The 15,000-nt window shown below is 42.2% G+C and overlaps 1 protein-coding gene across 1 annotated transcript in view; it reads left to right on the forward strand.

The window, feature by feature from the left end:
* LOC143296244 (collagen alpha-6(VI) chain-like) overlaps positions 1-15,000 on the forward strand; it is a 39,524-nt gene that overhangs the window by 9,812 nt on the left and 14,712 nt on the right. The window contains exons 7-15 of the mRNA XM_076608080.1: positions 1,001-1,021; positions 1,777-1,913; positions 3,786-4,018; positions 5,646-5,836; positions 7,174-7,203; positions 7,899-8,014; positions 9,085-9,203; positions 10,495-10,648; positions 14,779-14,950. Coding sequence (XP_076464195.1) covers positions 1,001-1,021; positions 1,777-1,913; positions 3,786-4,018; positions 5,646-5,836; positions 7,174-7,203; positions 7,899-8,014; positions 9,085-9,203; positions 10,495-10,648; positions 14,779-14,950 — 1,173 coding nt within the window. The remainder of the gene's footprint in view (positions 1-1,000; positions 1,022-1,776; positions 1,914-3,785; positions 4,019-5,645; positions 5,837-7,173; positions 7,204-7,898; positions 8,015-9,084; positions 9,204-10,494; positions 10,649-14,778; positions 14,951-15,000) is intronic.

The raw sequence follows: 15,000 nt of genomic DNA on the forward strand, positions 1-15,000 counted from the left end.
TAAGTATAATGAGAACAGAATGCATTTGAATTAAAGTATAGTGAGAACAGAATGCATTTGAATTTAAGTATAGTGAGAACAGAATGCAATTGAATTTAAGTATAGTGATAACAGAATGCAATTGAATTTAAGTATAGTGAGAACAGAATGCAATTGAATTTAAGTATAGTGAGAACAGAATGCAATTGAATTTAAGTATAGTGAGAACAGAATGCAATTGGATTTAAGTATAGTGAGAACAGAATGCAATTGAATTTAAGTATAGTGAGAACAGAATGCATTTGGATTTAAGTATAGTGAGAACAGAATGCAATTGAATTTAAGTATAGTGAGAACAGAATGCATTTGAATTTAAGTATAGTGAGAACAGAATGCATTTGGATTTAAGTATAGTGAGAACAGAATGCATTTGAATTTAAGTATAGTGAGAACAGAATGCATTTGGATTTAAGTATAGTGAGAACAGAATGCATTTGAATTTAAGTATAGTGAGAACAGAATGCATTTGAATTTAAGTATAGTGAGAACAGAATGCATTTGGATTTAAGTATAGTGAGAACAGAATGCATTTGAATTTAAGTATAGTGAGAACAGAATGCATTTGAATTTAAGTATAGTGAGAACAGAATGCATTTGAATTTAAGTATAGTGAGAACAGAATGCATTTGAATTTAAATATAGTGAGAACAGAATGCATTTGAATTTAAGTATAGTGAGAACAGAATGCATTTGAATTTAAGTATAGTGAGAACAGAATGCATTTGAATTTAAGTATAGTGAGAACAGAATGCAATTTGCACGAATGCATAACATGAATTAAAACAAAAAGTATCATTTAGGTGCTTATTTATAATGCTTTTGACTGACTGACTGATATAGATAATTTTAATATTGACGATGTTGACGAAAGGAAGAAATGCACTGGGGATTTGATTTGTTCCACTCTGAAAAGCATAGAACACAAGAATTTCTAATCAAGCTATTCTTCCTTTTTTTTCAGCACCTGTACACGTTGGTGGAAGTAAGTGCTCTTTTCTTCGTCATGCAAAGCGATTTGTGTACATCGTATACGTAACGTTAAAACGCACACATACACGCGCGTGTGTATGTGTGTTTCTATCTATCTGCCTGTCTGTCAATCTCTGTAATATTGGTGTTCAGAACCATGCTCTGTTTGTTATGCAGACATGTCAGAAAGAAATACAGGAGACACACACACACACACACAACAACAACAACAACAACAACAACTACTACTACTACAAAAACAAAAACCCCCAAAACACTTATACACGCACATACATACACAGGCACTGACGCACACACACACACACACACACACACACACACACACACACACACACACACACACACACACACACACACAGATATATATATAGATATATATATATATATATATATATATATATATTATATAAACGCAAACTCTCCCCCCACACACGATCAAGACAACACACACACACACACACACACACACACACACACACACATATATATATATATATATATATATATATATATATATATATATAGATAGATAGATAGATAGATAGATAGATAGATAGATAGATAGATAGATAGATAGATAGATAGATAGATAGATAGATATTCCCACAGTCACTCACCTGTTGAGCAACAGAATGAAAGAAGAAAGCAACGCAACGCATTGCAACGCAACGAAACCATGCCAGATCAAACTAAACCATAACCCCCAAACCCACTCACATTAAACTTCTACCTGAACGGCCGTTGCAGACTGTGGAACCAAACCGGCCGATATCGTGTTCGTGTTAGATGCTTCCTACAGTGAAGGGAACGCGAACTTCAACAAACAGCTCAGCTTCGTTTCTAACGTCACATCACAACTCGCCATATCCCCCACTGATGCCCAGGTGTGTAGTGTGTAGTGTGTGTGTGTGTGTGTGTGTGTGTGTGTGTGTGTGTGTGTGTGTGTGTGTGTGTGTTGCCAATACTCTAGCATATCTTTCAATGCGAACACTGCAACTTCTCTTTCTGTGCCAACACTGCAATACATTATAATTATTCAGTGCAAACGTCGTACTTGTTTTCAACGCCGACAAGGCGACGACCGATTATCTTCCTCGCTAAGACGACAGAACATTATTTCCCGAGCTGACATGAAGTATTGTTGGATTGTCCCAGAGGTTGCCTCATTGTGGATGATTGTTGTATTGTCTTACAGATGCCACGTGGTGGATGATTGTTGTATTGTCTTACAGGTACCACGTGGTGGATGATTGTTGTATTGTCTTACAGGTGCCACGTGGTGGATGATTGTTGTATTGTCTTACAGGTGTCCACGTGGTGGATGATTGTTGTATTGTCTTACAGGTGTCCACGTTGTGGATGATTGTTGTATTGTCTTACACGTAGCCACGTGGTGGATGATTGTTGTATTGTCTTACAGGTGGCCACGTGGTGGATGATTGTTGTATTGTCTTACACGTAGCCACGTGGTGGATGATTGTTGTATTGTCTCACAGGTGCCACGTGGTGGATGATTGTTGTATTGTCTTACAGGTGTCCACGTTCTGGATGATTGTTGTATTGTTGTATTGTCTTACAGGTGTCCACATGGTGGATGATTGTTGTATTGTCTCACAGGTAGCCACGTTGTGTATGATTGTTGTATTGTCTCACAGGTGCCACGTGGTGGATGATTGTTGTATTGTCTCACAGGTAGCCACGTTGTGGATGATTGTTGTATTGTCTTACACGTAGCCACATGGTGGATGATTGTTGTATTGTCTTACAGGTGTCCACATGGTGGATGATTGTTGTATTGTCTTACAGGTGTCCACATGGTGGATGATTGTTGTATTGTCTTACACGTAGCCACGTGGTGGATGATTGTTGTATTGTCTTACAGGTGTCCACGTTGTGGATGATTGTTGTATTGTCTTACAGGTGTCACGTGGTGGATGATTGTTGTATTGTCTCACAGGTAGCCACGTTGTGGATGATTGTTGTATTGGTTTGGAGGTAGCCACGTTGTGGATGATTGTTGCATTGTCTCACAGGTAGCCACGTTGTGGATGATTGTTGCATTGTTTTGCACGTTCTCAGTTTACTGTTTCACAGCTAGACAGTTCATTGTCTCACAGGTAGCCCTGTTCACATTCTGAATGTATTGTTTCACAGTCAGCCTGTTTATTATCTCATAGTAGCCTTGGTGACGTTCTCAATAATGTATTCTCTCACAGTCAGCCTCACAAGTAGCCTTGTGGACGTTCTCGATATCTATTGTCTATTGTCTCAAGGTTAGCCTCACAAGTAGCTTCTGAGACGTTCTCGATATCTATTGTCTCAAGGTTAGCCCCACAAGTAGCCTTGGGGACGTTCTAGATATCTATTGTCTCAAGGTTAGCCTCACAAGTAGCCTTGGGGACGTTCTCGATATCTATTGTCTCAAGGTTAGCCTCACAAGTAGCTTCTGAGACGTTCTCGATATTTATTGTTACAAGGTTAGCCTCACAAGTAGCCTTGGGGACGTTCTCGATATCTATTGTCTCAAGGTTAGCCTCACAAGTAGCCTTGGGGACGTTCTCGATATCTATTGTCTCAAGGTTAGCCTCACAAGTTGCCTTGGGGACATTCTCGATACCTATTGTCAGAAGGTTAGCCTCACAAGTAGCTTTGGGGACGTTCTCGACATCTATTGACTCAAGGTTAGCCTCATAAGTAGCTTCTGAGACGTTCTCGATATCTATTGTCTCAAGGTTAGCCTATCTATTGTCTCACAGGTAGCCTTGGTGACATTCTCAACCAGTGTGCACAACCAGTTTTATCTGAACGAGCACACCTCCACCTACTCTGTTCTGAATGCGCTCAGTCAAGTGCCCTTCCAAGCAGGAGCCACCTACACGGGGCGAGCTCTGCGTTTCGTCCGCACCGACAGCCTCTCAACCAGTCACGGCCGTCGTTCCGGCTCTCAGCCAATCGTCATCGTGCTTACAGATGGCCAGTCATCGAACAAGTAATGAATGGACGCCCTAATCGGGAAATGTGGTTATTTTGTTGTTGCTGCTGTTGCTGTTGTTGTCGTTGTTGTTGTTGTTGTTGCGCGCGCGCGCGTGTGTGTGTGTATGTATGTATGTATGTGTGTGTGTGTGTGTGTGTGTGTGTGTGTGTGTGTGTGTGTGTGTGTGTGTGTGTGTGTGTGTGTGTTCGTGAAGTAGCAAAACTTTTTTTTGTATAACGAATAGATATTTTGAACGTTTTGTTTGCTTGCTTGTTTTGCCGGCAGGTATTTGTACTGAACTAAAAACAAAATCACCAAATGTCTTAAAGTCTGAAAATTTTCCATTCTTGAATATTTATTGTTATATATCACTTTTTAACAGATGTCAAATTAGATGAACCAACTTTCAACTCTTCTAATGCCAGAGACTGCTGTGGTACAGACAGGTCGTGTTGTGCACAGAGCGTTAAAAGTAGTCTAAATAATTGGGTTTTTTAAACTTTAACCAGAACTTCTGTGAATGGTATATATCTTTGTCTTTGGCAGCTATAGTTTAAGTGACGTGAGTAAAATCACATGTTGGTCCAGCATTGATTACATTTGAAGATTTGATCGCAGCAAAAGACCAGTGAACGTAAAATAATAATGATAATTATGATAACATATAATCGTCATAATCATCGTCATAATAACCATGGAGAGGATAATAATAAGAAGGAAACACACATTTAACTATTAATCTCCATTTACCTTTCTCTCTGTTTCACTTATTCCGCACAGTGCTTACATGAAGCATGAACACCCTCCCCGCTCCCCCTCCACACACACACCAAACACACACAAATACACACAACAACAAAAACATCATCATCATCATCAACAACAACGACAACAACAACAACACACACACACGCACACACACCAGCACATACATACCATCCCCTACACACAAACACACACACGCACACACACATACACACACTCTCCAACACACATACACACACATGCACTCCAACATCCACACCCTCTCTCTCTCACACACACACACACACACACACACACACACACACACACACATATATATATATATATATATATATATATATATAGATAGATAATATAGATATTATGTGTACATATACACACACCCTCTCCACACATGCACTCCAACATCCACACCCCCTCACATCCACACACACACACACACACACACACACACACACACACACACACACACACACACACACATATATATATATATATATATATATATATATATATATATATATATATATATATGTATACATATACATATACATATACATATACACACCCTCTTCAGCACACACACACACACATGAACTCCAACATCCACACCCCCTCACAACCACACACAAACACACACACACACACGCACATACATATACACATACACACACCCTCTCCAGCACACACACACACACACACACACACACACACACACACACACACACACACACACACACACACACACACATACGTACGTCCTCCACCCCACTCAAAACCACCCACATACACAACACACACGTCAGCAGCCCCTTGCATCTCTGCCACCGACCCCTGAGCACAGTTAACAACATAAGGAACGCGTTGCTCGTGACAGGCAGGAAACCGTGCACGAGGCCGCACTGCTGAAGGACACAGGAGCACTGGTGATCGCCGTGGGCATCGGCCGAGACGCTGACCAGTACGAACTGCGGCACATCGCCACCGACACTGCGCACGTGTTCACCGTGCAGAACTTTGACCTCCTGTCCGCCATCCAGCAGCAGGTCCTGTCGGAGGCTTGCGGAGGTATGGATGATGCTTATTGTATTGTATTTCTCTTCTTTTTATCACAACAGATTTCTCTGTGTGGAATTCGGGCTGCTTTCCCCAGGGAGAGCGCGTCGCTACACTACTGCGCCACCCCTTTTTTTTTTTGTAATTTTTCCTGCATGCAGTTTTATTTGTTTTTCCTATCGAAGTGGATTTTTCTACAGAATTTTGCCAGGAACAACCCTTTTGTTGCCGTGGGTTCTTTTACGTGCGCTAAATGCGTGCTGCACTCGGGACCTCGGTTTATCGTTTCATTCGAATGACTAGCGTCCAGACCACCACTTAAGGTTTCGTGGAGGGGGAGAAAATATCGGCGGCTGAGCCGTAATTCGAACCAACGCGCTCAGATTCTCTCGCTTCCTAAGCGGACGCGTTACCTCTAGGCCATCACTGATGTTGTTGATGATGTTGTTGTTGTTGTTGGTGGTGGTGGTGATAATGATGGTGATGGTGGTGGTGACAACGACGTTGACGATGTTATGGTCATTGATACTACTACTACTACTACTACTACTACTACTACTACTGCGGCTTGTTGTCGTTGCTGTTATTCTATGTAGTAGCAGATGTAGTAGTAGTAGTGGTACTAGTAATAGTAGTAACTTTTGTGCTGTGTTAGTTTTAATATCATAATCATCATCGTCATCATCGTGGTCGTCATTTCTTCTTCTTCTTCTCAACATCATTACTGGTGTCGTCAACATATCTTCACATAGGCTTGCACTGGTATTGCTAATTATGATGACGATAATACTACTACTGCTACTGCTACTACTACTGCTGCTACTACTACTAGTACTACTGCTGTTGCTGCTGCTGCTGCTTGCTGCTGTTGCAATGACGACGACAACGATAATAATAATAATGATAATAATAACGCCAAATATTTATTGCTCTCTCTCTCTCTCTCTCTCTCTCTCTCTCTCTCTCTCTCTCTCCTAAAAAGAGGTGATAAAGACACTACGTTTTATATTGATTTCTGAGAATGCTTTTAAGCAGGAACATCGAAATAAAATTGCTTCCATATGCGCGAAGTACAACGAAGACTGTTTTCTGCAATGAGAATTCGTGCTGGAAACTTGTATTATACACTAGAGCATATTCATAATCTCTAGCATGTGCATTAATTAATATGGCACGGGGAAATATGTGAAATGGAAACTTGAACAATTCTATTCGAAGTAATGAATATTGAGAGAGAGAGAGAGAGAGAGAGAGAGAGAGAGAGAGAGAGAGAGAGGTGCATACTTTTGTTCATTTGAGTGAAATGAAGAATTCTGACATTAATTCTTCGAAATGTTCATTGTTTTCAGGCCTGGGACCAAAGCCCTCTGTGAACCCAAGTAAGTTGTTTTCTTTTCATTGTTGGTCTTTTATTCTTTGTTTTCATTCATTCATTCATTCTTTCTCTCTTTCTTTCTTTTATTCTTTTCTTTCTTTCCTTTCGTTCTTTAAAAAAAAATCGTTTTCTTTTCATTCATTTCCTTCCATTTAGTTTTATTGATTTTTGTTTCTTTCTGTCCTTTCTTTCTTTCAAACTGTCCTTCCTTTTCCTCATGTCTAGTATGTATGTATAGTATGTATCTTTCTTTCTTTTCATCTCCTTCCTCCATTTTGTTTTATGCCATTTTATATCCATTCATTCATGCACCCATTCTTTCATTCACACTTTTTTTTCTCAAACGTGTCACATAGTCAGCATCCAAGAGGCCTTCGTGAAAAGCTGCTAGATCTACCGATCATGTTGACAACGAATGTCTTCGTACGATGATAATAATGATGATGATTACGTTAATGGTGACGATGACGACAACGACGACAACGACGACGACTACCTTAATTATTATGACGACGTTGACGGTGATGATGACGACGACCGTATGACTGCGACGACAATGGTTATGATGATAATGATGATGACGATACGACGGCGAGGATGACGACGATGATGGCGACGATGATAGTTATGATGATGTTCATGATGACGGAGCGGAGATGACCATGCCGATGATGATGATGATGATGATGATGATGACAGCGTGCGGGGCCAAGCCTGCTGACATCGTGTTCCTGATGGACTCCTCCTCCAGTGAGGCCACCAGTGACTTCAGCAAGATGAAGCAGTTCGTCTCCACCTTCGCCCAGCAGTTCCAGGTACAGTATGGCTGAGGGAGAGAAAAAAAGGCTGTTCAAGGCAATTGTCGTTCAATCATATATATATATATATATGTGTGTGTGTGTGTGTGTGTGTGTGTGTGTGTGTGTGTGTGTGTCTGAGTGAGTGAGTGAGTGAGTGAGTGAGTGAGTGAGTGAGTGAGTGAGTGAGTGAGTGAGTGAGTGAGTGAGTGAGTGTGTGTGTGTGTGTGTGTGTGTGTGTGTGTGTGTGTGTGTGTGTGTGTGTGTGTGTGTGTGTGTGTGTGTGTGTGTATGTGTGTACCTATCAGAGTGGGTTTATGTAGGCAAACACAAAGTGTATAGATTTAAAGATGGAATTACGACGATTCTGCCAGTATCTAATACTTGCAGTTTACTGGTCCGACCAAAGATATAATATTGCAGCGAACGATTCAGAGACTTGATTTAATAGATGTTTAGAGAATAGGTTTAGAATGGGCTTTGCATTCTAACCGGGAATGGCGTCACACATTCCGCGCGAGCCGTTGGAGACTGGCAAATTAATTGCCAAAAAGGCGTCTGGTATAGCTAAGCTTTCAGGTTGTGCTGTGAGTTGAACTACGGTTAGTAGCCAGTCGTATTGAGCACTTGGCTACAACAATAAAGAATGTAACACTTCAATTGCAGCTACTTGAAGTTTGTTTTGTTTTTATTGTGCTTGAAATTAAAGTATTACGAAAGCAGGATTGATTGGCTTATTTTTGTAAAAGATCTATCAAAGTGTTCATCGTTTCAGTTTTGTCTAGGAAGCTAAAACAATTTCATCGGGTTCAGGTAGGTTACAAATATAAAGATAAAATTCGGTCATATAAAATAATGTAGTTAAATGTCAGTTACGCATATTTCAAGCAACAAGAATATACATTTTGATATGGTACGGAACAAGATGTGACAAAACAGGTGCGATAAGAAAACAGAAGCAACGGAATACTCTTGCAGTTCCCTCAAACTTAAAACTAACTAAAACAGGTTGTGTAATAAGCCTGATATCGAATCACTTTGTTGTACAAAATGAACGAGGCCTACAGTGCGAGCCCTGTGTCATGCAGATAGGACCACAGAACGTGCAGATCGGGGCCATCAGTTTCAGCACCTCTGCCCACGTTGCTTTCCACCTCAACACCTACAACTCACAGGCTGCCCTGCAAAATGGCATTGCCAGAATTACGTAAATCTTTTCTTCTTCTTCTTCTTCTTCTTCTTCTTCTTCTTCTTCTTCTTCTTCTTCTTCTTTCTCCTCCTCATTCTTTTTTCCCCTTCTTCTGCTTCTATGCTAATTCTTTTCTTTTTTCTGTTAGAGCATAGTGCCACGAAACTGTCAGCTTATCAAGGCTAACCCCAATAAACAGTCTGCCATAGTCATTGCTCCTCCTTCTTTCTTTCTTTCTGCTATTGCCACTATCATTTCTGCCACCACTACCTTCCTCCTTTTCGTTCTCCTCTTCCCTCTTTTCTTCTCTTTCCTCACTACAACTATCACCACTGCTGTTTGTGAAGCTACTGCTATTATTATCACTCATGTGGTCACGTCATGCAATATTGTGTCGAAAAGAAGAAGACGCAAAAAAATGGCCAGAAGTGAGCTTTTTAAAATTAAAATTCTCCTCAGCGCATTACCCCTAAAATATTCTTATTATTGGTGGTGATGGTTGTTGATGTCTCCTTCAGTTTCAGTTTGTAAATGTGTCGTATGTCTAAGTGACAATTACTTTTTGCACATACTATGCGTTATTAGGACTTTTTCTTCTTTCTAGTACCTCGCTCCTATTCAAAACGACGCGAAAAATTGATGTAGTTTGTTTGATATTCGATATCATGCTACACCGATCTTATTTCATAAAAGGTTAAGCAGTTAAGGGGTTAAACAAAAACACCGTGGTTGTGGTCAGGTTCTATTTTGCAAATATTCACCATTGATACCCCCCTCCCTCCTTCTACCCAGTCTCCCCTTATACACCATTCACACCCTCTCCCCTCCCCTCCTCTCTTACCTTTTTAAACGACAACATTCAAACAAGAACATTAATTCTTGAACGAAATGTCTACAATCACCAATATGTGAGACAGGACATTACACATTATGTCTGTAATTGCTGCTCCTATTCTTACTTGTTTCAAATATGTTTGTATGTTTTACAGCTTAGTATTAATTTGTATTGACTTCCCTACCATATTTGTTTGATGCCTTGAGCAAAAAAGGTGCATGGGTGCGCGTGCATGAGGGCTTGTGCGCGCGTACACACTTATGTTCGTGTTTTGGTGGAAAGCTTTTTTCTTCTTTTTTTTTTTTTTTTGTCGGTCTTGTTTCGCTATGACTTTGTTGTTATTTTGTTATATAATTTTTTATATACCAATTTTTGTACCGTTTTGCATGTAATCTGTATGTATCACAGACTTCGCCACACTTGATTTCTCTAATGAGGGAAGAAAGTTAGTCTGAAAACTCTGTTCCACTCCAGGTACTATGGGGGCAGCACCCACACGGACATTGCGCTGTCCACTGCCCGCAACGACTTGTTCACGGCGGCTCAAGGGGCCAGGGATGACGCCACCAGAACGGTGATTCTGCTGACCGATGGTCAGTCCACCAACACACGGGCCACTGCACTGCAGGTACAGAGTCCTTCAGTCAGCAATGGTCTGGTCAGCGATCTTTCTCTTCTTGGTCTGGTCAGCGATCTTTCTCTTCTTTGTCTGGTCAGTGATCTTTCTCTTCTTGGTCTGGTCAGCGATCTTTCTCTTCTTGGCCTGGTCAGCGATCTTTCTCTTCTTGGTCTGGTCAGTGATCTTCTTGGTCTGGTCAGCGATCTTTCTCTTGGTCTGGTCAGCGATCTTTCTCTTGGTCTGGTCAGTGATCTTTCTCTTCTTGGTCTGGTCAGTGATCTTTCTCTTCTTGGTCTGGTCAGCGATCTTTCTCTTGGTCTGGTCAGCGATCTTTCTCTTCTTGGTCTGGTCAGTGATCTTTCTCTACTTGGTCTGGTCAGTGATCTTTCTCTTGGTCTGGTCAGCGATCTTTCTCTTGGTCTGGTCAGCGATCTTTCTCTTCTTGGTCTGGTCAGTGATCTTTCTCTTCTTGGTCTGGTCAGCGATCTTTCTCTTGGTCTGGTCAGCGATCTTTCTCTTGGTCTGGTCAGTGATCTTTCTCTTGGTCTGGTCAGTGATCTTTCTTCTTGGTCTGGTCAGTGATCTTTCTCTTGGTCTGGTCAGTGATCTTTCTCTTCTTGCTCTGGTCAGTGATCTTTCTCTTGGTCTGGTCAGTGATCTTTCTCTCTTGGTCTGGTCAGCGATCTTTCTCTTGGTCTGGTCAGTGATCTTTCTCTCTTGTCTGGTCAGTGATCTTTCTCTTGGTCTGGTCAGCGATCTTTCTCTTGGTCTGGTCAGTGATCTTTCTCTTGGTCTGGTCAGTGATCTTTCTCTTGGTCTGGTCAGCGATCTTTCTCTTGGTCTGGTCAGTGATCTTTCTCTTGGTCTGGTCAGTGATCTTTCTCTTCTTGTCTGGTCAGCGATCTTTCTCTTCTTGGTCTGGTCAGTGATCTTTCTCTTCTTGGTCTGGTCAGTGATCTTTCTCTACTTGGTCTGGTCAGCGATCTTTCTCTTCTTGGTCTGGTCAGTGATCTTTCTCTTCTTGGTCTGGTCAGTGATCTTTCTCTACTTGGTCTGGTCAGCGATCTTTCTCTTGGTCTGGTCAGTGATCTTTCTCTTCTTGGTCTGGTCAGTGATCTTTCTCTTGGTCTGGTCAGTGATCTTTCTCTTCTTTGTCTGGTCAGTGATCTTTCTCTTCTTGGTCTGGTCAGTGATCTTTCTCTTCTTTGTCTGGTCAGTGATCTTTCTCTTCTTGGTCTGGTCAGTGATCTTTCTCTTCTTGGTCTGGTCAGTGATCTTTCTCTTGGTCTGGTCAGTGATCTACTTGGTCTGGTCAGTGATCTTTCTCTTCGTCTGGTCAGTGATCTTTCTCTTCTTGGTCTGGTCAGTGATCTTTCTCTTCTTGGTCTGGTCAGTGATCTTTCTCTTCTTGCTCTGGTCAGTGATCTTTCTCTTCTTGGTCTGGTCAGCGATCTTTCTCTTGGTCTGGTCAGTGATCTTTCTCTTGGTCTGGTCAGTGATCTTTCTCTTGGTCTGGTCAGAGATCTTTCTCTTGGTCTGGTCAGTGATCTTTCTCTTGGTCTGGTCAGTCGATCTTTCTCTTCTTGGTCTGGTCAGTGATCTTTCTCTACTTGGTCGGTCAGTGATCTTTCTCTTGGTCTGGTCAGTGATCTTTCTTCTACTTGGTCTGGTCAGCGATCTTTCTCTACTTGGTCTGATCAGTGATCTTTCTCTTCTTGGTCTGGTCAGCGATCTTCTCTACTTGGTCTGGTCAGCGATCTTTCTCTTCTTGGTCTGGTCAGTGATCTTTCTCTCTTGGTTGGTCAGTGATCTTCTCTTCTTGGTCTGGTCAGCGATCTTTCTTTTTGGTCTGGTCAGTGATCCTTTCTCTTCTTGGTCTGGTCAGTGATCTTTCTCTTCTTGGTCTGGTCAGTGATCTTTCTCTTCTTGGTCTGGTCAGCGATCTCTTGGTCTGGTCAGCGATCTTTCTCTTCGTCTGGTCAGCGATCTTTCTCTTCGTCTGGTCAGTGATCTTTCTCTTCGTCTGGTCAGTGATCTTTCTCTTCGTCTGGTCAGCGATCTTTCTCTTCGTCTGGTCAGCGATCTTTCTCTTCGTCTGGTCAGTGATCTTTCTCTTGGTCTGGTCAGTGATCTTTCTCTTGGTCTGGTCAGTGATCTTTCTCTTCTTGGTCTGGTCAGTGATCTTTCTCTTGGTCTGGTCAGCGATCTTTCTCTTCTTGGTCTGGTCAGTGATCTTTCTCTTCTTGGTCTGGTCAGTGATCTTTCTCTTCTTGGTCTGGTCAGTGATCTTTCTCTTGGTCTGGTCAGTGATCTTTCTCTTGGTCTGGTCAGTGATCTACTTGGTCTGGTCAGTGATCTTTCTCTACTTGGTCTGGTCAGTGATCTTTCTCTTGGTCTGGTCAGTTATCTACTTGGTCTGGTCAGTGATCTTTCTCTTCTTGGTCTGGTCATGATCTTTCTCTTGGTCTGGTCAGTTATCTACTTGGTCTGGTCAGTGATCTTTCTCTACTTGGTCTGGTCAGTGATCTTTCTCTACTTGGTCTGGTCAGTGATCTTTCTCTTGGTTGTGGTCAGTGATCTTTCTCTACTTGGCCTGGTCAGTGATCTTTCTCTTGGTCTGGTCAGTGATCTTTCTCTTGGTGTGGTCAGTGATCTTTCTCTACTTGGCCTGGTCAGTGATCTTTCTCTACTTGGCCTGGTCAGTGATCTTTCTCTTGGTGTGGTCAGTGATCTTTCTCTACTTGGTCTAGTCAGCGATCTTTCTCTTGGTCTGGTCAGTGATCTTTCTCTTCTTGGTCTGGTCAGTGATCTTTCTCTTCTTGGTCTGGTCAGTGATCTTTCTCTTCTTGGTCTGGTCAGTGATCTTTCTCTTGGTCTGGTCAGTGATCTTTCTCTTCTTGGTCTGGTCAGTGATCTTTTCTTCTCGAGTGATCTTTCTCTTCTTGACCAGACCAAGAGAAAGATCACTGAACAGAAAGATCATTATGATAGAAATGATAGTAATCCAAATGATAATAATAATATCATTTATTTTCAGTCTAATATCATCGTCTTAGATGAACAGACTATAAATGAATAAACGAACGTCTGGTCAGTGATCTTTCTCTTCTTGGTCTGGTCAGCGATCTTTCTCTTGGTCTGGTCAGTGATCTTTCTCTTCTTGGTCTGGTCAGTGATCTTTCTCTTCTTGGTCTGGTCAGTGATCTTTCTCTTGGTCTGGTCAGCGATCTTTCTCTTCTTGGTCTGGTCAGTGATCTTTCTCTTGGTCTGGTCAGCAATCTTTCTCTTCTTGGTCTGGTCAGTGATCTTTCTCTTGGTCTGGTTAGCGACCATGTTTTTAGTCATTTTTTTCAGCAGGCAGTCTTTAATTCAATTAAGAAAACAACAACGTATAAGTGCATACTTGTGTTCAAACATCGGATGAATAAAAGGACGAAGAGAAAGATGAAAAAGACGACAGCAACAGCAACAGCACCACCACCACCAACAACAAAGCAAGAGCGATAGACAGGAAGAAAGTGATTAGGTACAAAGAGACAGGCAGGCGACGAAAGAGATCGCATAGAAAATACAGGAGCAGTCAGATTCAGAACATTTACGTAATGATGGCCTATAGTTTTTGAATTATAACATTCAAAGACTCGCAATAAGAAAAAACAAAACAAAAAACACCAAAAATACAAATCTGGCCAGCGATCTTTTTTATCTCTTTTTTTCCTCCTTTTTTATGGCCCAACTGTCTGTAACCAAACTCCCTCTGCGGACCAGGAACTACTTCTTCTTCCACTACACTCGTGTGTGTGTGTGTTTGCGCGCGCGCGCGCGTGTGTGTGTGTGTGTGTGTGTGTGTGTGTGTGTGTGTGTGTGTATGTGTGTAAGTGTGTGTGTGTGTATGTGTGTGTGTGTGTGCGCGCGCGTGTGTGTGCGTGTGCGTGCGTGAGTGCGCGCGCTTGTGTGTACGTACGTGTGCGCGCGCTCGTGTGTGTGTGTGTGAGCGTTAGGAAGGTTGCTGGGTTGTTTTTTTTTCCCACCCACTCATTTTGAACCAGAATAAAATTCTAATCCAGTATACCTCCCCACACCCCCCCCCCGACCCCCCGAACCTCCCCCCGCTCACCCCCCCATTTTTTTCCACACAGGCCTCCTTGCTGAAGCAGCAGGGCGCCACAGTGATCACCATCGGTGTGGGCAGCAGTGTCAACCACAATGAGCTGGAGACTGTGGCCACGGACATTCAGCACTCCTTTGCCGTGGCTTCCTTCAATGCCCTCCAGACCATCCAGCACGAGCTGGTGGCCGCTACCTGCAAAGGTGTGTGTGTGTGTGTGTGTGTGTGTGTGTGTGTGTGTGTGTGTGTGTGT

The sequence above is a fragment of the Babylonia areolata genome, chromosome 21 (assembly GCF_041734735.1).
Source record: "Babylonia areolata isolate BAREFJ2019XMU chromosome 21, ASM4173473v1, whole genome shotgun sequence".
Taxonomy (NCBI): Eukaryota; Metazoa; Mollusca; class Gastropoda; order Neogastropoda; family Buccinidae; genus Babylonia; species Babylonia areolata.